Source organism: Pleurodeles waltl, chromosome 9 (assembly GCF_031143425.1).
Source record: "Pleurodeles waltl isolate 20211129_DDA chromosome 9, aPleWal1.hap1.20221129, whole genome shotgun sequence".
NCBI lineage: Eukaryota > Metazoa > Chordata > Amphibia > Caudata > Salamandridae > Pleurodeles > Pleurodeles waltl.
The window spans coordinates 780,434,573-780,462,040 of record NC_090448.1 but is presented as its reverse complement, the minus strand read 5'-3'; the positions used below and the strand labels follow the sequence as shown (position 1 = coordinate 780,462,040).

General features: G+C 44.2%; 1 protein-coding gene across 1 annotated transcript in view; it reads left to right on the top strand.

The window, feature by feature from the left end:
• The window catches only part of LOC138259971 (uncharacterized), a 601,590-nt gene that overhangs the window by 342,369 nt on the left and 231,753 nt on the right, over nucleotides 1-27,468 (top strand). The window contains exon 10 of the mRNA XM_069207983.1: nucleotides 25,089-25,357. Coding sequence (XP_069064084.1) covers nucleotides 25,089-25,357 — 269 coding nt within the window. The remainder of the gene's footprint in view (nucleotides 1-25,088; nucleotides 25,358-27,468) is intronic.

The window sequence follows — 27,468 nt, the reverse complement described above, 5'->3', positions numbered from 1 at the left end:
GCAGAAAGAGAGGGTTCTCCACCCAAACCTTTCCAGTCTACGCCTTCTTGTGTGGAGATTGAGCAGCAACAGTTGACAGCTCTTGACCATCCATCTGAAGACTGTCTTGTCTTGGCAGCCGGACGTCCCTACCCCAAAACAGTATACACTTCTTGTTGGAAGAAATTTGTGGCATGGTGCACAGCCAAGTCTTTTGACCCCCCGTCCTGCCCCTCTTTCTGAGGTCCTATTGTTTATCCTTTCTCTGGTCCAGCAGGGCTCTGCTATGGCCGTACTCAAAGGTTATCTCTCTGCCATTTCTGCTTTTTTTGCAGTTGCCTGATCAACCTTACTAGTTTGTCTCCTATTGTAAATAGGTTCCTAAAAGGCCTTACTCAGATGTTTCCTCCATCTCCATTCATTGTGCCCCAATGAGATTTGAATTTAGGTTTGACATTTCTGATGTGCAGTCCTTTCGAGCCTCTCCACAATTGTCCTCTCAGTCTTCTCACTTTGAAAACAGCCTTCTTTGTGGCCTGGCCATTACGTTTGTCTGCAGGGTGAGTGAGCTGCAGGCATTGTCATCTAGACCACCCTAGCTTTCCATCTATCCTGACGAAGTGGTGCTGTGCACTAGAGCCTCCTTTCTGCCAAAAAGTGGTTCCGCCCTTCCATGTCGCCCAATCTTTCACCTTGCTTACTTTTATGCACCCCCGTATCCTTCTAAGGAAGAGGAGAGACTCCAACCCTGGACTCAAAAGGAGCATTGGCGTTCTACCTTTATCGTACCACAAAGTTCTGGGTGGATGATCAACTCTTTGTTGGTTATGAGTGCGAAGAAAGGTAGGGCACTACAGAATCGACCCTTCTGCAGATGGGTCGTACTCTGAATTAAAATGTGATACGCACTGGCTAAGAAGTAGCCCCCTGAGGGTTTGGGTGTTCATTCTACCAGAGCTACAGCTGCAACCGCTATGTTAGCATGTGAAGTTCCAGTCCTTGACATCTGTCATGCAGCGTTGTGGGCATCTCCGCACATGTTTACCAAACACTGTTGCCTGGACAGTCAGGTCTGTAGGATAGGCACTTTGCCTGTTCCATCCTGCAGAACTTTCTAGTTTGCAGACCCACCTCATGGGGATGGTTTTGCTTGGGTATGTCTCTATAAAGTGGACAAGTTACTTACCTTCGGTAAATACTTATCTGGTAGAGACAATATCTAGTTGCAGATTCCTTACTGACCCACCCATCCTCCTTGCTCTGCGACCTGATTTCTAGTGACAGGGACTCCCTTTCAGGGCCCTAGTTTTGACTCACCAGTGGTCACTGTTCTTCATGGCTCTGCGCTTCTGGCATGGAAAGTTGTGAAAAGAAACTGACGTCATTGCTGCATGGTGGTGCCTGTATAAGACCCGCGATGTCCTATCTGGCATGGACGACGGACACAGAGCTGATTGACGCCACGGAACGGCTCACAGGGGTACTGCTCAAGAAAAATTGCTGGATCCAAACTGACACCTGGGGAAATTCTAAGGTAAGGGATCTGCGACTAGATATTGTCTCTACCAGATTAGGCGTTACTGAAGGTGAGTAACTTGTTTTTCCGATTTGTAGGCGGCTGGCTCTCTATATAGTATACCAAAATTAAATATACTGTGCAGAGAGTCCAGGTACCTTACAGTACAGGGGCTTGCTTTAACAAACCCATGGTGCTTTTTTTGTGGTAGTGCGGTCGAGCAGCTGTAGGCTTATGAGAGGAGAGCGTTGGGCATTTGTTGAACTCACAAAGCCAATAAATGAGACACTTACTCATTAAGGAAATCTGACACTAATTTAGAAAAGTAACAAAATTTAGACACCAGAGCTTCGGGATCAGGTAAGTGCTTAAGATATTTTTAGATTTTTACAGGTTAACAGTAGAAAATCAGTTATCAGATTTGAGGCATGAGCCCCTGCACAGGAATGTTATTGTGTGGGAGAATCATACACTGCATAGGTATGCTTGCAAACGGTTGTAGAAGATCTCGTTTGGGGCTTAAGGTGCTCAGGGCAAAGGGTCCAAGAAACCACAGCAGTCCAGGTTGCACTGCCCTGGGGAGTCCGGGTGCAGAGGTGCTGGTCTTGGTAGTCTCAAGCGCTAGGCGTTGAGCTGTCAGTGTTTTTATGGGATCCTGTCAAATAACAGGGTCTGCATGGGAGGACTTGGGGACAAGTCCGGGAGAACCCAACAGGGTGCTCAACTCGTGGGGACCCCTGGGCCAAGTAGATACTGGCAGAACAAGTGTACTCGGGCTGTGGGGCTCGTGTGCAACGGTGCTGGTTGGCGGGTCACATTGAGATAGAAGCTCTCACAGTTCTCAACATTACTCGAAGAAGAGGGGAAAGAAACAGAGCAAGATGACTTCTGGTGTGGACCTGGCCTATTTTGAAGTCTCTCGACATGCATGTAAGTTTTTCCAGAGGTGGTCCGGCTGAATACAAACAAGCCTTTTTGGTTGCAACTGGTTGGGTTCCCTGGGAATTGGTGCAGGGAGGCTAGGAGCAGACTCAGAGTCTCGAGGACTGGATGGGTCAGCAGGGCGGCACTCCTGCACACTCTGGATCTTCTTCCTGGCAAGATGCTTACTCTGTGGACCCAATGGCCAACAAAGCTGGGAACCAGACATGCGCAGTTGGTGCCTGCTGGTGCAGGGAAGTGACTCCTCCACTCCAATGGAGATACTTACTGGTTGGAGAAGTGCTGGCAGGCTTTTGAAGGATACACAGCTGCAAGGTGAGTCAAGTCTTTGTAGTTGTCAGGACAGAAGTCCACAGTTTGTCTACAGTTCTTGCGATGGTTGGCTCTTCTTTGTCCTTGTTCTTCTTTATTCAATCAAACCTCAGTTCCTGGTGTCAGGGGGGCACCTAAATATAGAATCTAGAGAGGTTAAGGGGAGGGGAGGGTAGTAGCCAATGGGCTACTTACCCCTGAGGTGACTACACCCCATGGATGACCACTCCCTGTGGGGAGTGGGCATTTTCCTGGCCCAGAGTTTAGAGTTCCACAAAAAAAAGATGGTGGAACACTTCTTTTGGGGAGCACATCAGGCAGCCCACCTGAGGGGTGTGTCTAGCCTGGAGGTGCCATTGGCTAATTTTCCACCAGTCTTGGTGCTAAATGGGCTTCAGTTCCAGGGGTAATATTCTCCAGATCCTGGTGAAGCCAGGGTTGCATATCAAAGGCAGCAGAGGCTTTGTGGCCTGGAGGTGCCACACGCCTACTGCATAGCTAATTTCCCACCTATCCTGGTGCCAAATGGGCCTCAGGGCAGGGTTGGCATTCATATAAACAAAATGAGTACACTGTTCCAGGCTAAATTAGCACAGGGGACAAAATAGACTGCAGTCAAGAAGTTATAGGAGTACCCTCAAGCATCACATTAGGATGCTAGGCATCATCATCGGGCTGACTCCTCGCCAGACTGGCACTGCAATATCTGACGGGCCACCATCCATAAGATGGAGGCTCTTCAACCAGGAAGATGTTTAATAAATCAGGAAAAGTCTGCAGCCCATGCTGACAGGGGAGAAAAAGGAGAGTCAAGGATATAAAATTGGCTCTGAACACCTCATATTTAATTTTAATACTTTCGATAAGGGTCAGGTCAAGATTAAAAACACAAATGGGAGTAATCAGGAAAACAATGCTACCAATACTCCTTCAAAACTAGAAAGGAGAAAAAATTGTTTGCTCCTAACATTTGGTCGACATGTTTCGCGCCCACACGGTCACACAAGGATCCATTGGCGCTTCATCAGGACCGATAGTAGTTGCTTCTCCATGAAAAACAAGACAATAAATGCTGGAAGGTCACTTACAGTCTGCAGATCTATTGTATCAGTCAGTCAGGTAGTTAGTCGCCCTGTGTTAAAGACAAAGAAAAACAAATAAGGAAAAGGAAAAATTGTTTATAAACAACCAGACATTCATTGGTGTCATAGTCACAATGGGAGCCATACGCGTGGAGAATATTCGGCGTATACTCACACAAAGGAGTACTCAGGTATGGAAGAAGAAAGAAAACAGAAAACAGGGCTTACCATCCCATGTAGGAACCGGGCATCATAGGGACGCGTAAAACCTCATACCCAAGGAGAGTACACTACATATGAAAGAAAATTCATAATAAAAAAAGTAGTTACACACTTCTGAGGCTACAATATGTTGTTCAAGCACTGTTACGGAATCACCAATTCAGAATGTATAGGTATATTTGTGTTGCATGACAAAATAGTATTTCAGCATATATTGACACACAAAGTCAGTCTCATAGTCAGAGGGACTCGTACCCATAGACTCTGCCCAGTATCAAAGTCCGTCATATCTATTGTAATATACTCCATTCACCTCTCTAAATCAGCATTGTATAACAGAGTAACCTATCAGTCATAAGAATCAACATTTGTGATGAGAGCAATATATGACTGTCAATGTTAATGCTGGTGTACGGAAACGGTCATGGGACAATTAGTAGTTGCTAAGTTGTACTCAATCAACATAGAAGTGTTGTTATCAATATAGGCCGATCGACTCGAGCTAACGAGACAGTTCTATCAATGTAGTACACAAACGTTGATACAGGAGACCCATGAAAAGGGTGCTGTGGCTCGACATGATGTCTAATCAATGCCTGCCATCGATCGCGTGCCTGTCTATACCGGCATCGTACGTTCGTGCAGGGTGCAATGGCCCGTACTGATTGTCAAGTCAAGAATCAATCAAATATTGTCTATTCACAACAAACATGATGGACGGGTGTACTTAAGCCCGTGAGTAATCGGTTATGCAACAAACATAGTCACTCAAACGGTTACATTTTGTGACCCGGAAGAGGCTAACTACGACCCTTTCTGTGAATCGACTCGTACAAGTTACAAGTGGGTACTAAAAAAAGAAACAAATACAGGAACACACAACGCGTGTACCTTCTTCAAATCCTCCTGAAGGTCCGTCTAGAACCTACCCGAGGTCGCGTACCTGTATGACAAAGGCGGCGCGCGTCCGGGTCGAATATAAAGGGAAGAAATGAACGCTAACCGAGGCAATTAGTCCTTGACGTGGAACCTGCCGTAACAGGGAACTAGACACTGAAAAGGGAATCACGGAGGGCTCGTCGTTGGTAACAATTTTGGAACTGAAACCAAGTCACTGAGAACGAACACAAGAAGGGGTGGGGGGCTCCGATTGAAGCCTCTAACGTGCTTATCCATCGTGTCAGTTGTGTTGGTGGTTAGATGTCTGTGGATAGTCTTCTATCCAAGAGAAGTGTGTAGAGTAATGAAAACAATATGACACTATATTGAAATTAAAATCATCATGAAGAAGGAAAGGCTGGAGTCTACCCACAAGACCTTGTTACTCCTGGTAGGGTATGCCGAAATGGATTAGCTAGAGCGGGTCCACCAAGGAATCTCATCGTTTAGGCCCTCGCTAGCTGTTTTCAGTCTGAAGATCCAACGCTGTTCAATCCTGAACAGGGATTTTGGATCGTTTTCATTATGTTTTGGTACTTGTAGAACTATCCAAGAAAGGTCATTAGGGCCGTGTTTGGCTGCTAAAAAGTGTGCACTCAGTTTGGTTGTTATCCGTGAACATCTGATATTACTGCGATGTTCGTTAATTCGTAATTTCACTGGTCTGGTTGTCATGCCTACATATTGTAAATCACACGGGCATGTTATTAAGTAAATACAATGTCGAGTGTTACAATTAGTGTCGTTTTTTAAATACCAGGTCCCAAAATGTCTCAATACTAGACTGTTTATTCGTTTGGTTAAGGAGCAGACATTGGAGGAGCCACACGGGTAGTGACCGGTGACTGGAGGTAAATTCCAAAGTGTGGGTTGGTCTTCACAGGCTTCCTGTCTGCGTGGTCGTGTGTGAATAACTAGATCCCTGATATTCGTGGATCTCTTGAATGCAAACAATGGTTTGGGAATGTGCGTACCCCCGCTTAATAGAATTTGCCACCTTTTGTTAATCAATCTTTTAACCGTGTTGGACAGAGGAGTATAGGTTGATACACATGTCAGCCGTACTTGCTCTTCCCGCACACCAGGTGCTAAGAGGGCCTCTCTATGATTATTTTGGGCTCTCTTATAAGCGGGATTAATCACATTTGATGGATATTGTCGCGATTGGAGTTTCTTTTGTAGTTTTCGTGCCTGGTTGTCAAACAATGGTTTTGAAGAGCAGTTGCGGCGTAATCTTAAAAATTGGCCGAAAGGTAGATTATCGCGTAGAGCCTTAGGATGGTAGCTGTCGTATCGAAGTAAACTGTTCCGATCTGTAATCTTGTGATAAGTGTCTGTCACTAGTTTCCCTTCCACGTTGTGGATCAAAAGGTCCAAGAACGGTACTTGGGTGGTTGAAACATGAGCTGTAAATCTCAAGAAGGGATCTAGTGTGTTGATCCAGCTAGTGAACAGATCAACTATCGGAAGGGGTCCTTGCCATATGATGAGAATATCCATCTACGTAACGTCGCCACAGTTTAATGTTTTTAAAAAAGGGGCTTGTTACTGGTAAGATGAGAGTATATTACAATAGATATGACGGACTTTGATACTGGGCAGAGTCTATGGGTACGAGTCCCTCTGACTATGAGACTGACTTTGTGTGTCAATATATGCTGAAATACTATTGTTCGATGGCATCTGTCGCTGTAGATACGCATGTTTTGCATAGCTCACCATCTGGTGTTGGGTCGGAGTGTTACAAGTTGTTTTTCTTCGAAGAAGTCTTTCGAGTCACGGGACCGAGTGACTCCTCCTTTTGTCTACATTGCGCATGGGCGTCGACTCCATCTTCGATTGTTTTTTTTCCGCCATCGGGTTCGGACGTGTTCCTGTCGCTCCGAGTTTCGGAACGGAAAAACAGCTAAATTTCGGAAGATTTTCGTCGGTATTGTTGCGTTCGGGATCGGCGTAGTCAGAATCAACACAGCATCGAAGATCGAAGAGCTCCGGAGCCCTTCGGGGTAGTTTTCGATCCCCGTCGGGGCCTGCTCGGCCCGACCGCGTGTAGAAGAACGCCGATGGAACGGACCCCGTTCCGTTTCTGTCCCAAATGCCACAAAAAATACCCCTATTCAGACCAACACTTGGTCTGTAACCTGTGCCTATCACCTGAGCACAGTGAAGACACTTGCGAGGCCTGTCGTGCGTTCCGGTCCCGAAAAACACTCCGAGACCGTCGAGCAAGAAGACTTCAAATGGCGTCCACGCCGACATCGCACCGAGAGTTCGAGGTACAGGAAGAGGAAGAAACCTTTTCGATACACGAATCGGACTCCAAGGAATTCGACGATCCACGAACCGTGAGTAAGACGTCGAAAAGCACTCATAAGAAGATTGTCAAGGCCCGGGGGACGCCACTGCCACCAGGCCATGGCTCCACCCATAAATTCGGTGACCGACCGTCGGCACCGAAAAAGGCCCAATCAGTGCCGAGACCGTCCGACTCCGGTCGAGACACCGACACGCAGCCTTCTCGGGACCGAGAAAGTGCTGGAGACATACATCGACACCGAGATAGCGGTGTAGACACGGCTCGACGCCGAGATGTTTCAACTCCGAAAAAGAAAAAAGCCACCTCGGAGCCGAAAAAAGATGCAGACAGGGTTTCGGTGCCGAAACAACCTGCAACCGACCCAGTTTCAGGCTCTTATACCGAAGAGCACTCAATGACCTCCCAAATGCGAAAGCATAGGTTTGAGGAAGACCCGCAATCCACCGATGTAGACCATACGCAGAAACGTATTTTTATACAGCAGGGGACAGGAAAGATAAGCACCCTTCCCCCTATTAGGAGAAAGAGAAGACTGGAATTTCAAACTGACCAAACACCACAAACAAAAATGGTGAAAAGGGTTACTCCGCCACCCTCTCCTCCACCTATAATTCACGTCTCGCCAGCACAAACACCATCACATTCCCCGGCTCACACCACCATGAGCCAAGATGACCAGGATCAGGACGCATGGGACTTATACGACGCCCCTGTGTCAGATAACAGTCCGGAGGCATACCCTACAAAGCCATCACCACCAGAAGACAGTACTGCATATTCTCAGGTGGTGGCTAGAGCAGCACAATTCCACAATGTAAGCCTCCACTCAGAACAAGTCGAGGATGACTTTCTATTCAACACCCTCTCTGCCACCCACAGCTCCTACCAAAGCCTGCCTATGCTCCCTGGTATGCTTCGGCACGCAAAAGACATCTTTAAGGAGCCGGTCAAAAGTAGGGCAATCACACCAGGGGTGGAAAAAAAGTATAAAGCGCCTCCTACAGACCCTATTTTCATAACTTCGCAGCTGCCACCAGATTCTGTCGTTGTAGGAGCAGCTAGGAAAAGGGCCAACTCCCACACATCTGGGGACGCACCACCCCCAGATAAGGAAAGCCGCAAGTTCGATGCAGCTGGAAAGAGAGTCGCAGCACAAGCTGCAAACCAGTGGCGCATCGCTAACTCACAGGCACTTCTTGCGCGCTATGACAGAGCCCATTGGGATGAGATGCAACATCTCATTGAACATCTACCCAAGGACCTACAAAAGAGGGCAAAGCAAGTGGTTGAAGAAGGACAGAACATTTCAAACAACCAGATACGCTCCTCCATGGACGCAGCAGACAGCTGCAAGAACAATAAATACATCTGTGACCATCAGAAGGCATGCATGGCTACGAACGTCTGGGTTTAAACCAGAGATTCAGCAGGCAGTTCTCAATATGCCATTCAACGAAAAAGAACTGTTCGGTCCAGAAGTGGACACGGCGATTGAAAAACTTAAAAAGGACACGGACACTGCTAAAGCCATGGGCGCACTCTACTCCCCGCAGAGCAGAGGAAATTACAGCACCTTCCGCACAACACCCTTTAGAGGGGGGTTTCGGGGTCAGGCCACACAAGCCAGCACCTCACAGGCAACACCATCCAGTTACCAGGGACAGTACAGTGGAGGCTTTCGGGGCCAATATAGAGGAGGGCAATTCCCTAGGAATAGGGGAAAATTTCAAAGCCCCAAAACCTCTACAACTAAGCAGTGACTCACATGTCACTCACCCCCTCCACACAACACCAGTGGGGGGAAGAATAGGTCATTATTACAAAGCATGGGAGGAAATCACTACAGACACTTGGGTTCTAGCAATTATCCAAAATGGTTATTGCATAGAATTTCTACAATTCCCTCCAAACATACCACCAAGAGCACAAAATTTATCAAAACATCATTCCGAGCTCCTGGAGATAGAAGTTCAAGCACTATTGCAAAAGAACGCAATCGAGTTAGTACCAAACACACAAATAAACACAGGAGTTTATTCACTGTACTTCTTAATACCAAAGAAGGACAAAACGCTAAGACCAATCCTAGACCTAAGAATACTAAACACATACATCAAATCAGACCACTTTCACATGGTCACACTACAAGAAGTGTTACCATTGCTGAAACTACACGACTACATGACAACATTAGACCTCAAAGACGCGTATTTCCATAAACCAATACATCCATCGCACAGGAAATACCTAAGGTTTGTATTCAACGGAATTACCCTACCAATTCAAGGTACTGCCTTTCGGTTTAACAACCGCACCAAGAGTCTTTACCAAATGTCTAGCAGTAGTCGCTGCACACATCAGAAGGCAGCAAATACATGTATTCCCGTATCTAGACGACTGGCTAATCAAGACCCATTCGTTAATAACGTGCTCACACCACACAAATCAAATCATACAAACCCTCTACAAACTAGGGTTCACAGTCAACTTCGCAAAATCCAACATTCTGCCGCACAAGGTACAACAATACCTAGTGGTCACAAGCACAGGGTCACCTTACAGATCTGGTGTTAATAGACCGCCAAACTTACCTCTCGCTTCTATGGTGGAACGATATAAATTTAAACAAAGGGCGGCCTTTCCAAGACCCAGTGCCACAATACGTAATAACAACAGATGCTTCCATGACAGGGTGGGGAGCACACCTCGATCAACACAGCATACAATGGAACGTACATCAAACAAAACTGCATATAAATCACCTAGAACTACTAGCAGTTTTTCAAGCACTAAAGGCTTTTCAACCAATAATAGTTCACAAATACATTCTCGTCAAAACAGACAACATGACAGCAATGTATTATCTAAACAAACAAGGGGGGACGCACTCAACGCAATTGAGCCTGCTGGCACAAAAGATATGGCGTTGGGCAATTCACAACCAAATTCGCCTAATAGCACAATTTATCCCAGGAATTCAGAATCAACTCGCAGACAATCTCTCTCGAGATCACCAACAGGTCCACGAATGGGAAATTCACCCCCAAATTCTGAACACTTACTTCACGCTCTGGGGAACACCTCAAATAGACTTGTTTGCGACAAAAGAGAACGCAAAATGCCAAAACTTCGCATCCAGATACCCACACAGGCAGTCCCACGGCAATGCCCTATGGATCAACTGGTCAGGGATATTTGCCTATGCTTTTCCTCCTCTCCCTCTCCTTCCTTATCTGGTAAACAAACTCAGTCAAAACAAACTCAAACTCATATTAATAGCACCAACTTGGGCAAGGCAACCCTGGTACACAACGCTGCTAGACCTATCAGTAGTACCCCACATCAAACTGCCCAACAGGCCGGATCTGTTAACACAACACAACCAAACGATCAGACACCCAGATCCAGCATCGCTGAATCTAGCAATCTGGCTCCTGAAATCCTAGAATTCGGACACTTACAACTTACCCAAGAATGTATGGAAGTCATAAAGCAAGCCAGAAGGCCATCCACAAGGCACTGCTATGCCAGTAAATGGAAGAGGTTTGTTTGCTACTGCCATATTAATCAAATCCAACCAATACACGCAACCCCAAAACATGTAGTGGGTTACTTGCTTCACTTACAAAAATCTAACCTAGCTTTCTCTTCCATTAAAATACACCTTGCAGCAATATCTGCATACCTGCAGCCTACCTATTCAACTTCCCTATATAGGATACCAGTCATTAAAGCATTCATGGAGGGCCTTAAAAGAATTATTCCACCAAGAACACCACCTGTTCCTTCATGGAACCTAAATGTTGTCTTAACTAGACTTATGGGTCCACCTTTTGAACCCATGCACTCCTGCGAAATACAGTTCCTAACATGGAAGGTTGCATTTCTCATCGCCATTACCTCTCTAAGAAGAGTAAGCGAGATTCAGGCGTTTACAATACAAGAACCTTTTATACAACTACACAAAAATAAGGTCGTCCTAAGGACTAATCCTAAATTTCTACCAAAAGTAATTTCACCGTTCCATCTAAATCAAACAGTGGAACTTCCAGTGTTCTTCCCACAGCCAGATTCCGTAGCTGAGAGGGCACTACATACTTTAGATGTCAAAAGAGCATTAATGTATTACATTGACAGAACAAAGAGCATCAGGAAAACTAAACAGCTATTTATTGCATTCCAAAAACCTCATGCAGGAAACCCAATATCAAAACAAGGTATAGCCAGATGGATAGTTAAATGCATCCAAATCTGCTACCTTAAAGCTAAACGACAACTGCCCATTACACCAAGGGCACACTCAACCAGAAAGAAAGGTGCTACCATGGCCTTTTTAGGAAACATCCCAATGCAAGAAATATGTATGGCAGCCACATGGTCTACGCCTCACACATTCACCAAGCACTACTGTGTAGACGTGTTATCCGCACAACCAGCCACAGTAGGTCAAGCCGTATTAAGAACATTGTTTCAGACTACTCCCACTCCTACAGGCTGAGCCACCGCTTTGGGGAGATAACTGCTTACTAGTCTATGCAAAACATGCGTATCTACAGCGACAGATGCCATCGAACTGAAAATGTCACTTACCCAGTGTACATCTGTTCGTGGCATCAGTCGCTGTAGATTCGCATGTGCCCACCCGCCTCCCCAGGAGCCTGTAGCAGTTCGGAAGGTACCTTCAACTATTTGTATATATATTATTTTAACCTTAAATAGGTACATACTTAGTCACTCCATTGCATGGGCACTATTACTACAATACAACTCCTACCTCACCCTCTGCGGGGAAAAACAATCGAAGATGGAGTCGACGCCCATGCGCAATGGAGACAAAAGGAGGAGTCACTCGGTCCCGTGACTCGAAAGACTTCTTCGAAGAAAAACAACTTGTAACACTCCGACCCAACAGCAGATGGCGAGCTATGCAAAACATGCGAATCTACAGCGACTGATGCCACGAACAGATGTACACTGGGTAAGTGACATTTTCATTGTCATGCAACACAAATATACCTATACATTCTGAATTGGTGATTCCGTAACAGTGCTTGAACAACATATTGTAGCCTCAGAAGTGTGTAACTACTTTTTTTTATTATGAATTTTCTTTCATATGTAGTGTACTCTCCTTGGGTATGAGGTTTTACGCGTCCCTATGATGCCCGGTTCCTACATGGGATGGTAAGCCCCGTTTTCTGTTTTCTTTCTTCTTCCATACCTGAGTACTCCTTTGTGTGAGTATACGCCGAATATTCTCCACGCGTATGGCTCCCATTGTGACTATGACACCAATGAATGTCTGGTTGTTTATAAACAATTTTTCCTTTTCCTTATTTGTTTTTCTTTGTCTTTAACACAGGGCGACTAACTACCTGACTGACTGATACAATAGATCTGCAGACTGTAAGTGACCTTCCAGCATTTATTGTCTTGTTTTTCATGGAGAAGCAACTACTATCGGTCCTGATGAAGCGCCAATGGATCCTTGTGTGACCGTGTGGGCGCGAAACATGTCGACCAAATGTTAGGAGCAAACAATTTTTTCTCCTTTCTAGTTTTGAAGGAGTATTGGTAGCATTGTTTTCCTGATTACTCCCATTTGTGTTTTTAATCTTGACCTGACCCTTATCGAAAGTATTAAAATTAAATATGAGGTGTTCAGAGCCAATTTTATATCCTTGACTCTCCTTTTTCTCCCCTGTCAGCATGGGCTGCAGACTTTTCCTGATTTATTAAACATCTTCCTGGTTGAAGAGCCTCCATCTTATGGATGGTGGCCCGTCAGATATTGCAGTGCCAGTCTGGCGAGGAGTCAGCCCGATGATGATGCCTAGCATCCTAATGTGATGCTTGAGGGTACTCCTACAACTTCTTGACTGCAGTCTATTTTGTCCCCTGTGCTAATTTAGCCTGGAACAGTGTACTCATTTTGTTTATAGGTTCATGTAAAGGGAGACAGTACACTGGACCATTAATCTCCCAGTCCCTCTTGTCTTTAGACAGGGTTGGCATTCTGCAGGTCTGGAGGAAGGCAGAGTCACAAATCAAAGGGCGGATGGGGCTTTGAAGTCTCCAGCCCAGATATGCTGATGTTCAATGGCATGTGTGGCTGTAAACACACATGATCTGCATTCTCCTGCCATCTAGTGTTGGGTCTGGACTGTTTCAAGTTGTTTTTCTGAAGTCAAGGGATTGAGTGACTTCTCCTTCTTGGTGATACTGCGCATGGGCATCAAGTGCTTTATTAGATTGTTTTCTCTCCACCGATGAGTTTGGACGTGTAGTTCTTCGCTCCATTTTTGACTTGCTCCGGTCCAAGACTTTCCCTCTGTCTTTTCTGTTTGACGGTGTTGTACTTTTGATTGTGTTTTCTGACTCTCACATTGACTCTTCTGCCTTGTCGGTTCTAGTTTTCTTGACCATGCGCCCTTTGGGGTGTGGCCCATTGGGCTGTTAGGGCACGATACCTTTGGCACCGGAGAGAATGTAAGCCTAATGGAATGCAAACCATTCCAGTTCAGCCCTCTGTGCCATTCGAAGTAAACCTTACTTCGCTCATCATCAAGTGTGTAATTTATGTCTCTCACCAGATCATCAAGAGGCTACTTGTGAGGCTTGTCGATCGTTCTGGGCCAAAGTACGAGACCGACGAGCTCGTAGGCTATAGATGACATGCAGATCTCCAGACAGCACCCCAGATATTTTTGGGGACGAAGATGCACAGGAGGAACTCCATCAGGAAGCTGTCTCCATTCAAGATTTGGATTCAGACATCCAATCCCACATTGATTGCCGAGAACTGACTTTGGCACAAACTGTGAGTACAGTGGTCCCACCTCTTACCACAAAAACTCCAAAAAAGACTCCATTCAGAAGTCACCGGCCCATCACTGCATTCAAGCCATGGTGGTCTCTGAAAGAAATTTCAGATGCTCCACCCGTCAGCTCGCCACAGAAAGCCACGAAGACTGCAGCTGCACCTTCGGATCCGACCTCATCAACTTCAGTCTGACTATCCATCACCAAGCACTCTGCGTTGACCGCATCGGTTACCAGCTAACAATCTTTGGATCCGAGTTCTGCACTGAAAAAGATCCGACTGAAAACAAAGGAACATGTTCCTTTGCAGCATTTGACTTCAACCACGCCTTCACCTATTCATCCCATATTAGAGACGATGGATGCTAGACAGCGCAAAGTATATATTCAAGAAGGCACAGGATGAATTGTAGCTTCCCCTACAATTACTGTTAAAAGGCAGCAAACCTTTCAGGAGGCACTGGCCACCTCACCGTCTAAAAGAAACTCCTGAAGGAAAAGACTGTTTCCACAGAGGAACTTGTTTGTCCTCTTCTTCCTCCTCCTACTTCACCTCCATCTACTTTTCCACCCCCTCATTCTCCCACTTCTCCAACTGAGGAAAACCACATTCCACAAGGTTCACCATTATTTGTGGAACACTGTTTAGAGGACTTAAAACCAGATCCGGATCCCTTGGATTGTTATCAACCAGATCCGTTTAATAATACTGACTCAGAGTTGTATCCTGCTAGCCCTTCCCCTATGGAGAATACTACCAGCTACTAACAAGTCATTGCTAGGGCAGCTGCGTAGCATAATGTACCTTTACATAAGGATCCTATTGAACATGATTTTCTGTTTCACACACTTACCACCACACACAGGGACACCCAGTACCTCCCTAAGCTCTCAGGTATGGTGCAGCATGCAAACAACATTTTCCAAGAGCTTGTCAGTTCCAGAATAATACTACCTAGGGTAGGTAAAAAATATAAAAAAGGACCTCCAGACCCTTAATCAGATCACAAGTGCCGCCAGACTCCATAGCGGCTACTACAGCCAGGAACAGGTGCTAATAGCCAGGCCACTGTAGACTCTCTCCCACCTGAGAAAGACAGTAAAAACTTTGATGCAGCAGGCAAAAGAGTGGCTGCGCAAGCCGCTAATCATTTGTGGATAGCCAATTTGCACGCCTTACTGTCTCAGTATGATAGTGCTCACAGGGATGAAATGGAGGATCTCCTCCAAAATGACCCAGAGGAGCATTGCAAACGTGGCCACCAAATTGTGCCAGAGGGGCAAACCATTGCAGACAACTCTATGAGGTGTTCACTGGATGCTGCAGATACGGCAGCAAGAGGTATAAACACAAGTGGCCTAGTTAAAAGACATGCATGGCTTAGGTACTCTGGTTTTAAGTCAGAAGTAGCAAGCAGTTTTAAATATGCCCTTCAATAAAGAACCCCTATTTGGTACACAAGTTGATTCCACTGTGGAAAAACTAAAAAAAAAGACAATGACACTGCAAAACCCATGGGAATGCTTCAGTAACAGAGGGGATTCTTTCATCATCCACTCTATAGAATGGGTTACAAAGCAGCAACTTCATCAAAACCTACCACCGCTTAAAACAAACAGGCCTCAGGTTCTTATACCAGAGGCTCTTTTAGAGGGGCATTCAGAGGTAATAATTTCAAAGGCAGGGGCAAACACAACTCCTCTCGGGGCTCAGGTTCACAACAAAACACTGACTACCTCAACATACTCAACCCCCATATAACAATAGTTGGGAAACACCTTTGAGACTTCTACACTGAATGGACACAAATAACATCGGACCAATGGGTCCTCTCCGTTATGCAATGGCTATTGCATGGAGTTCACAACCACACCTCCCAATATCTCTCCTCGCGCACACAGGTTATATCAAGAACACCTCACTCGCCTCAAAGAAGAGGTACAAGCTGTCCTTTCAAAGCGGGGTATAGAACCGGTTCCACCCCAATATCAAGGAACAGGCGTATATTCGCTATATTTCTTCATTCCAAAAAAGGACAGGTCACTCAGGACCATCTTCGATCTCCGGCCCCTGAATCAATACATTCTTTCAGAACACTTTCACATGGTCACTCTTCCGGATGTCAGCCACATCTTCAACAAGGAGATTTTATGACTGCTCTAAACCTCAAAGATGCATATTTCCGCATTTGCATCCTTATGGCACACAGCAAATATTTAAAATTTGTGATTGCCGGCAAACATTATCATTTCAAAGTTCTACCTTTCGGGTCGCAACCGCTCACGGGGTATTCCCCAAATGCTTAGCAGTGGTTGCAGCACATCTCGGACGACAAAAGTTTCACGTGTTCCCATAGCTGGGCGACTAGCTTATCAAAGGCCTCACATTGCAGCAGTGCCAGTCCCACACTCAAATTACAGTGAACCTGCTTCACAAGTTAGGGTTCGCACTCAACATTGTAAAATCTCATCTACAACCTCTTTGGATTCAACCATATCTAGGAGGAATTCTCAACACACAGTTGGGATTAGCAAACCCCAGTGCAGTTTAGACACATAATTTCTAGCATCTGCTTCATCAGTTTCAGCAGATTCACACACTCAGTCAAAACTGTCATGCATCTATTAGAGATGATGGCATTTTGCATTGCCACCGTACCTCATGCCATACTCTACATGCGTCAGCTACAGCACAGTCACAGTCTGTGTTGTCAGTGGTCTTAGTCACAGGGTCATCTTCAGGGTCTAGTGTTGATAGACCGCCAAACTCACCACTCTACTCAGTGGTAGAACTCCACCAATCTCTTAAAAGGGCAGCCTTTTCGGGACCCTGTGCCTCAAGTCATTTTCACCAGGGATGCATCCTTAACCCCTTCGCTGCCACCCCTTTTCCCCCTCCTGTGCCAGGCCTTTTTTTGGCTATTTGGGGCAGTTCGTGCTTAGGCCCTCATAACTTTTTGTCCACATAAGCTAGCCAAGCCAAATTTGCGTCCTTTTTTTCCAACATCCTAGGGATTCTAGAGGTACCCAGACTTTGTGGGTTCCCCTGAAGGAGGCCAAGAAATTAGCCAAAATACAGTGAAAATTTTGTTTTTCAAAAAAAAAAATGGGAAAAAGGGGCTGCAGAAGAAGGCTTGTGGTTTTTCCCCTGAAAATGGCATCAACAAAGGGTTTGCGGTGCTAAAATTACCAGGTTCCCAGCTTTCAGGAACAGGCAGACTTGAATCAGAAAACCCAAACACAATTTTGGCATTTTACTGGGACATACCCCATTTTTACGATTTTTTTGTGCTTTCAGCCTCCTTCCAGTCAGTGACAGAAATGTGCGTGAAACCAATGCTGTATCTCAGAAACCTAAACATTTCTGAAAAGTAGACAGAATTCTGAATTCAACAAGGGGTAATTTGTGTAGATCCTACAAGGGTTTCCTACAGAAAATAACAACTGAAAAAACAAATATTGAAATTGAGGTGAAAAAAACTGCAATTTTTCTCTAAGTTTTACTCTGTAACTTTTTCCTGCATTGTCAGATTTTCGAAAGCAATATACCGTTACGTCTGCTGGACTCTTCTGGTTGCGGGGATATATAGGGCTTGTAGGTTCATCAAGAACCCTAGGTACCCAGAGTCAATAATTGAGCTGCACCCTGCAGTGGGTATTCATTCTATACCGGGTATACAGCAATTCATTTGCTGAAATAAAAAGAGTGAAAAATATCTATCAAGAAAACCTTTGTATTTCCAAAATGGGCACAAGATAAGGTGTTGAGGAGCAGTGGTTATTTGCACATTTCTGAATTCCGGGTTGCCCATACTACCATGTGAATTACAGGGCATTTCTCAAATAGACATCTTTTTTACACACTCTCTTATATTTGGAAGGAAGAAATGTAGAGAAAGACAAGGGGCAATAACACTTATTTTGCTATTCTATGTTCCCCCAAGTCTCCCGATAAAAATGATACCTCACTTGTGTGGGTAGGCCTAGCACCTGCGACAGGAAATGCCCCAAAACACAACGTGGACACATCCCATTTTTTGACAGAAAACAGAGGTGTTTTTTGCAAAGTGCCTACCTGTAGATTTTGGCCTCTAGCTCAGCCGGCACCTAGGGAGACCTACCAAACCTGTGCCTTTTTGAAAACTAGAGACCTAGGGGAATCCAAGATGGGGTGACTTGTGAGGCTCTGACCAGGTTCTGTTACCCAGAATCCTTTGCAAACCTCAAAATTTGACAAAAAAAAACCCTTTTTCCTCTCATTTCGGTGACAGAAAGTTCTGGAATCTGAGAGGAGCCACAAATTTCCTTCCACCCAGCCTTCCCCCCAAGTCTCCCGATAAAAATTATACCACACTTGTGTGGGTAGGCCTAGCGCCCACGAAAGGAAATGGCCCAAAACACAACGTGGACACATCACATTTTTTCACAGAAAACAGAGGTGTTTTTTTACAAAGTGCCTACCTGTGGATTTTGGCGTCTAGCTCAGCCGGCCCCGGGGGGGGGGCAGAAATGGCCTAAAATAAATATGCCCCCCCAAACCACCCCCGGGGAGCGACCCTTGCCTACGGGGTCGCTCCCCCGCGTGACATTGGCTAAAAAAAAAAGATCCCCAGTGCCTAGTTGTTTCTGCCCCCCTTGGTGGAAGATTGACTTAAAATCGGCCGATTTGCCCCCAAGGGGGGCAGAAATGGTCTAAATACAATTTGCCCCCCAGGGGCGTGACCCTTGCCTAATGGGTCGCTCCACATCTCTAAAAAAAAAAAATACAAAAACAAAAACCCACTAAAAAACGGTGCCTTGGACGAGATCACCTCATCCAAGGCACAGAACAAGTTAACAGGTTGAGGGGGCACATCTTCAAAACTTCACAGGGCATGGTCTTTGGGACTACACACATCGTTACATGCACATCACTTTTCCGGAGCTTCAAGAAGTATTTCTAGCCCTGATAGCTCTCTCACACAAAGTTGTTCTTGTCTGGACGGACAATATGACAGCGATGTATTATCTACAAAAACAGGGTGGCACGATCACTTAGTTATCACAACTGCCGCACACAATATGGAAATGGGCTCATCTCCACCACATTCATCTACTGGCAGAATATCTCCCAGAGACTGACGACGACTTTGCAGACCTGCCCAGCAGGATGCCTCAACAAGTCTGCGAATGCGGACTCCACCCACAAGTCCTTCAAAAATACTTCCAAAAATGGGGAAAACCTCAAATAGATCTTTTCGCCGCAGCAGAAAAAGAAAAATGCCAAACTTTGCATCCAGGTTTCCTCACCCTCTCTCCAAGGGCAATGTTTTATGGATGAACTGGATAGGGATATTCAGTCTTCCACCTCTCCCACTCATTCCATTTTTGGCAGACATCACTAACTAAGATACTGGTAACGCCCACATGGCACAGCAACCTTGGTTCACAACACTCCTGGACCTCTCAGAAGTTCCTCACGAGAAGCTCCCCAACAGGCCGGATCTTCTCACACAGGACCATGGACAGACCCGACATTCAGACCCCAAATCGCTCAAACTACTGATATAGCTATTGAAGTCAGAGAATTTAGGGACATATGTACGAAAACTTTTTCCCATAGACACAGAATGGGTAAAATCCTTTCGTACATCTGCCCCTTGGTTAGCTCAATTTGGCTCCTGAATGAATGGAAATTTTGAAGGAAGCACACAGACCTACAGCTAGAGCAAGTTATGCAGCAAAATAGAAGCGATTTGTTTGCTACTGCTAGTCCAAACACATTGATCCAATTAAAGCATCTGTCCAAGAAATTATTTGCTACTTGTAATCAGCCAAATTGGCTTAAACTTAAGTCAGGTTACACCTTGCACCCATAGCTGCATACTTACAAAATAGAGAGCACATTTCATTGTTCAGAGTCCTTGTTATTAAAACTTTCATGGAAGGACTTTAAAGGGTAATTCCACCTAGACTCCCTCCTCTTCCATTGTGGAATCGTAACATTGTACTCACTAGGCTCATGGGTCCTGCATTTGAGCCACACCACTCATGTCCTATTCTGTTCTTTTGATGGAAGGTAGCTTTTCTGGTTGCAATCACATCACTTAGACTTGTCCAGGCATTAACTCTAGGAGAACCTTTCTTTCAAATACATAAAGATAAGGTAGTTCTTTGCACAAACCCAAAATTCCTACCAAAAGTGGTATCTCAATTTCATATCAGTGAAACCATTGAATTACCTGACTTATTTCCATAACCAGATTCTATAGTATAAAGAGTGCTCCACACTTCATATGTTAAACAAACACTTGTGTACTATATTGAAAGGACAAAATAGTTTAGGAAAATCAAACAACGTTTTATGCCTTTTGCCTTGCCATTCAAGGGCAATCCAATTTCAAAAAATGGCATAGCTAATTGGATTGTAGAGTACATACAAACATGTTATGCTAAAGCAAAGACACAATTGCCTCAAATTCCTAGAGCTCATTTCACCAGCAAAAAAGGTGCTAGTATGGCGTATTTAGGAAATATTCCTTTGGCTGATTTCTGCAAAGCAGCTACTTCATCTACACCTCACACTTTCACAAAATATTATTGTGTAGATATACAAGCAAGACAACAGGCAAATGTAGAGCAGGCTGTCTTGAGAACACTTTCCAAACAAGTGCATCTCCCACTGGGTAGCCCCTGAAGTTTTTGAAGGGGCTACTTGACAGTCTGTACAGAGCATGTGTACCTACAGCCACACATACCATCAAATGGAGAATGTTACTTACCCAGTAGGCATCTGTTCTTGGGAAGTAGTGCTGTAGGTTCACATACTCCCTCCCTCCTCCCCGGATGCCTGTAGCCATTGCAGTTACATTACCTTATCTCATTTGTTTGCATGGACATCTTTTTCTATACTTCCTTCACTTTTCTCACCCGCCTGCGGGAAAATAGTCTAAAAAAGGACTTGATGCCCATGCTCAGTATCACCGAGGAAGGAGTAACTCAATCCGGTGACTTCAGGAAAACAACTTCTTCAAAGAAAAACAACTTGTTACACACAGGATCCAACCCTAGATGGCAGGAGAAGGCAAAGCATGTGGATCTACAGCAGTACATGCCACTAACAGATATCTACTGGGTAAGTAACATTTTCCTTACTAGCCATCCAGCTGGAGGTGGTGATAACAGCTTCCTCCAGAGCAGGCATTGTTTCTGGCCTCAGAGCATGAGCTCTCACCTCCAGGAGGTCAGAAACGTGTCTCCTGTGGCAGGCTAGTAGATACCAGAGTCAGCCAGCACACTAGAGGACTAGAAGATTTTCAGGGAGGCACCTCTAAGGTGCCCTCTGAGTGAAAGTCTTAATAAATCCTATACTGAATTTGTTAAGAAGAGGTGTTTAGTACCAAACACCATATGTTTCAGTTAAGCCTTTATGTAGCTGAGTAACTCGTAATGACCAGTGCACACTACACACATTAAGATGGATTTTCTGTTCACTTGTAATGTCTAGTAATATAACTAGACATCAAAAGGACATACCTGCTCAGGCAGATATGTCCTCACATGTTTTACAGTCAATACTGCCTTGGGGTTCTTGGGGCATGCTTTAGGGGTGACTCACATATAAGACATGCAGTATATTTGGGCATTGCACACAGTGTGTGTGCATTGTTGTTTTTTCACATTGGTTTTCACCATTTCATGCTTTCCACAATGGCAGTCTGCATGTGTTTTAGTTTGGGGCCCTTGGAGTGCATGAATCCATTCTGATGCCCATAGGGGCCCTCTTTAGCACCCATGCCCTAGGTACCAGGGTTTCCATTTACAAGGGACTTACAGGGGTGCTAGTCCTTGCCAATTGGGGTACAATTGAGTATTTATTTTTTAGGGGAAAGAACCCTGGCACTGTAGCCTGGTTAGCAGAATTTAGTCCACTGTCACAGTCGAAAACCAGCATCCAGCAGTTCAAATCGGAGAAAAAAGTGGGGGACAACCTGCATAAAGCTTGGTTTCCTGCATGATTCATCTCTCTCTTTTAAGCATAGCCACAAGAAGTCAAGGGTAAAAAAAAGTAATTAAAAGAGAAGTCAAACAGTGGACCAGGAGTGCCTCATCAATATTTCGGAGTTGAGAGCAGTTCACCTAGTGCTGAAATAATTTATTTCACAGATGTTGTTCAAGTTGCCAACTGAAAACTCTACGATCATGTATTACCTTGACAGGAATGGTGCAGAAACAATATGGTACTGGCTCCTAGAGAGGAACACCTACCTCACAAAACTTCATCTGCATGGCCTTCTAAATATGAAGGTGAATGAGTTCAGCAGACACCTGACGCAACAACATGAGTAGGAGTAAAGTTACATTTTAACTGACTGCTTCTTAGATTAGGCTATTCCAGATATACTGCTATTAAAGGCAATCTGTTTTAAATAGCAAGTTTGAGTAATCCCATTACCAAAGCTTGGATTCAGGGGGAATACTGTTTTCGGAGATTGGTCAATTTACTTTCTTTATGCTTTTCCCCCAGTTAAGCTTCCCACCAAATTGAAGCAGATCCTTGTGGCTTCAGCATGACCTTGTCAATGGTGGTCTCCATAACCCCAACAGCTATCCATCCAATCACACAGGAGATTTCTGTGCCGATGGACCTTGTATCGAGGAGGCAGGCCAAGATCCTGCCTCTTAATCTACCACCTGGTTTCCATTTACCTAGAGTATGGTCACTTAAATATTCCAGGCTACTGCAAAAATATTCTCAAGGACAAAATATTCTTCCCACCCTTGTCTTATTATTTATGTATAATAGGTTCCACATCGGGGATCTGGAAACGTAGTTGAACTCCAAACCTTGACATGACGAGGCAGAGCTGTCTTTTTTACTTTGCTGTTTGTATCTTAGAGTTCTCCTATGTAGTTTGTTTTGCTGCCATTTCTGCAGATGTTCTTCCTCAGCATCTTCGATTTCTTAGAAAGGATGTTTACCCAGTCTAAGATTTATCTCCACCATGACCATGGACTATTGCATTGTTTAAGATGAAGGAATGCAGTTTCAATTAGTATGTAAGGAGGACCTGCAATATATTTTGGAGATCAGTTTCTTGACTGTTGTCATTGTAGCCGGAAGGGAGAGTAAACATTAAACCTATTCACCAAGGAACCTAACGCTATTTCACTGTGATCATGTTTCTTTACAGACTCTTTATCCATTCTTTCTCATTAATTTGACTCGAACATTTATCAGTCTGATTACCAGCTGTCTTTCTGACAGCTTCCCCTGTAGCAGAAAGGTCTATATACTTCAGAAGTTGGGAAGACCTTGAATTATTACTGAGAAAAAAACCAACGTTATGCAAGGACAAGAAGCTATTTCTAAACTACAGAGCATTCATACTAGCAGGTTTCCTCCAAACCGTCTATCACTATGTGAATTGTCTCTTGGATCACATCCACTGACACACAGCTAATAGGTAATTACTCCGTAAACCCAAGGTTTATTCCACTGGAGCAAATGCAGTTACTGCTTCCACTAAGAAAAATTGCCCTAGTCCTTAGCTGTGCAGAGATTCTGCTTCCAGAACTGAAAACCTATTGGGTCTAGCACCTCGGATCAACATTTTTGTGTGATTTGCCCTTTACACATCTGATTTTTTTTTCTCCTTATCAGAAAGCCCCCTGTTTGGGTGAATGAAAATGTAGTCATTGGTAATTCTAGTTCTCCGTTATTGGTATTTTCTATGAATTCACAAATGCCTCGCCTAGGGCAGGGGTCACCTTAGATTCTTTCTCGGTCGGTACCCACAAAACAACTGTCCGATTTCTGGGCAGCTTCTACAATTTCCAAAGTGAGTGTTTGCATGCATGTCTAGTCATATATAGGAGTATCATTTGCTGCTTTTATTTTGCGAAAATGTATACATTCTGCCTCCTGTAGGAGTAGTTTCTTCCGAAAATTATTTTCTAAACTGAAAACGTAATATTTTTTAAATATTGAGTTCCAAAATCCCACACTTGATCAGAGATAGTCCACTGTGTATGAGTTCATTGAGACCATCCATTGGGATCCAGGATAAGGTCTCTTCTGTCCTAAAATGATTAATTTTCCAGAGGTGACTGGTTTCTATCTTCTCTTAATAGTGTGAGCCTTATTAATGATCTTCGTTTTACTCTACTTATAATACCTAAAGAAGGTTCGAAACGTATAGCATGTTAAAGTCCTCTTTATCTGCTCCAAGTGAGTGATGCTGCATAGTTGAATAAGTCAAACATCTGAACTTTGTGGTGATTTCCTAAACTACCTAACACATTTAAAGTTTCAGCTTCCTTGTGTCATACCTTTACCAATAACTGACCTTATAGTATTGTAAGTCACAGGAGTTATGCCTGTGGACACTGAGACATCCTGCATTATCAAACGAGAATCCCCCAATAGTAAGGTCTTTCATTGCTTTATTGTTGTCATTAGGCAAACCAAAATTACACAATCAAACTGTACCTTGCGTCTGTCCGGTACGTCCTTTGTTTCATAAAGAGCACATACAGTATTTTCCCTGTATAATTTCGAAACATGTTTTTTTGCTATATAAGGTTGCATGACACAATTGGTGTTTCTGACTCTGACCCAACAACTCTTGTTTCTCATGTTTTTACTGCAAGACTTAATAGAGAAATACACCCTTGTTGGTATGATCAAGTCTACATCATCTTCTATTAAACTTAAAAACGCTACAAAGAATTGAAAGTCTTGCTCATTTATTACCTGTATCTGTGATGGTGCTATAGTCCCTTCAGTCAGAAATGTATATGAGTGGGAGGAGGGGGGAGCTGCTGAGCACTTAAAACTCCTAATTTGGTAAGTTTTCAATTGCATGACTAGATAAAGGATAAAAAAAAAAAAACTAACACCTCATTTGAGTTAGCCATTGCCCCCATGCTTCACCCCCAGGCATTACTATTATTTTCTCCTACCACCTCTCTGCAGGTGATGTGCAAGAGGCCCGAAACATTTTGAAGAGGTTGGAGGAGGCGGTTCCTGGACTGGCCATGGTGCGCCTGCGCAGAGTGAGCTTGGAACGGCGTTTTGGGAACCTGGAAGCAGCAGAGGCGCTACTCCGAGAAGCCATCATGATGAATGAAGGCACTCCACTAGCTACATTCTATTCCATTAAGTTGGCTCGACAGGCGCTGAAGGTACAAAACAATCTGAGCAAGGCCAGGGAAGTCCTCCAGGAAGCTTTAGAAAAAGATCCGGTAAGTGCTGGTGATGACATATTTGACTACATGCAATTATACGTGAGCTTTGTCATAATATTCTAAGTAATTAATTGCGAATTCTATAATGGTGAAATAGTAAACAACATTGCACTCTGATTTAATACTTTGTAATCATTGGACCTAAAATACAGAAGGAACACGTTGGAATAAACTGGCAGTTTTATGTGTTTGCCCTTTCTTTCCTAAGATTGGAATGTCACAGACTTTTACATCCGAGTGCTGGTGCCCTAATAGTCTTCAGAATTTAGAACTCAACCATACAGTCTAATCTGCATGGCTAGCTGGGCCCACTTCCTCATTATTCTTGGTTCAAGCTCCAACTGTTTTCTTTTTTTCTCCTACATTGATAGTGTACCTGAGAAAACCGTGTGTTCCTTGGTAGTGAATTATTCTGCATCTTGTGGAGTCTACTGATTACACTTGAATGCCAGACTCTGTCAGAGGCTGCTGTGAGATATTTATAAGATCCAAAGCTTTGACATTTCTGGAACCGTTTGTGTTGCATGTCTCGTCAGACACAAGACTGCAGCGTCTAGGACAGGCGCAGACTCCAGGAAGCATGAGAGTTCACACTAACAGTAATTTCCAGAATCAAGATTGAAGAGGAAGCAACAATATCAGCAAGAAGACTGATGCTATATTAGGATCACCTCTGTGTGTTCAACAGTGGGACTGGAGTAGTCGTTTTGAGCAACAATTGGATTTTCTTTGAGATTGGTATTGTCAAGAGAATAACTGACTTCGAAGTCACCAGTGGAACTATCCTATCAAGGTGGTCATTGCTGGAGGGTCTATCAACAAAAACAAAAATAATCTCCATTGACAAAGTGTGTCTAGGGCAATTTATTTTTAGTGAAAAAAAACACTGATGAAGAAAGTGCAAGTGGAGCTTTTTTTTTTTTTTTGTCCTCATACACCTCTGGCTCCTGTTCAACTCCATGATTTCTCATGGTCGAAAATAACCAAATGCCAGGGAGCTCGAGCCTCTCTCAATTGTCCTTTGGCACATAAGGTCAACTTCCAAGGCAAGAGAGTAAACAAGCTCGTAATCATAGGACATAAATGCTCATCCTAAATTACTCTCCCACAGCTCTTCCTTCTAACAACTGTGATCGTATTTTTACTTTCTTTTCCTTATGTAATTTATCCACCGTGATATCCAATTTTGACATAAGTCAAAGCATCCAACCAATCAGCATATGAAGGAGGAAGCACTGATACCCATTTCCAACAAATTTCCCTCCTAGCCAAAAGTATTGCATATAGCAACACTGTCTTCACAACTCTAGAGCCTACTTCTCCTTGCTCCACTATACCGAAAATAACCAAAGGAAGAGATGGTGTAATGTGTTGTAATAAAAGACTAGAAATCCTTTTGCACACTTCCCCCAGAAACAATAAACTACTGAACATTCTAAAAACATATGAATATCAGATGCCTTTGGTAAGCCACATTTAGCACAACTAACTTCCTCTGCCCCCCTTATCTTAGTTAATTTCTCTAGGGAAAAAAAGACCCTATGCAGCGTAAAAAGATGATTTCGCCTTAATGGTGCTGATTTAATGGCCCTAAATATTATTCGCATAGATGGCCCCCACCATGCTTGTTCGTGATCCACAGACATCTCTCCCCACCAAAGGGAGACAGGCAGCTTAAAGTCCCCATCTACCATATCTAACATACTCCATTACCAACTTGAGACCTTCTTTAATCCCCAATGCTTCTTAATTAAGTCACTCTCTAACTGATTAGCGTACCCCATACTGCCTGCGACCCCTTGTGTTCATTCCCTTAATTGAATATACTTTAATCTTGAGAGATTCCCTCCTGTCCGCTCTGTAAATTCCTCCCAAGACAACAAACTACCATCTCTAACTAAATCCCCCCAAAATTCAATTCCGGCCTTTCTAAGGGGTAAGGCCAACACCTCTGTCAAGCACTCGGGGTTCCCGGAGATACCCAAACCGGAGCCCATTGACTATAATAGTCTATTTTTGCGACTTGCCGCAGCTGAAACCAAACTGTAGCTGCATCTTGTAGTATTTTCAATCTTACTTTCTTAAAAAGAATTTGGGCCACCAAATTT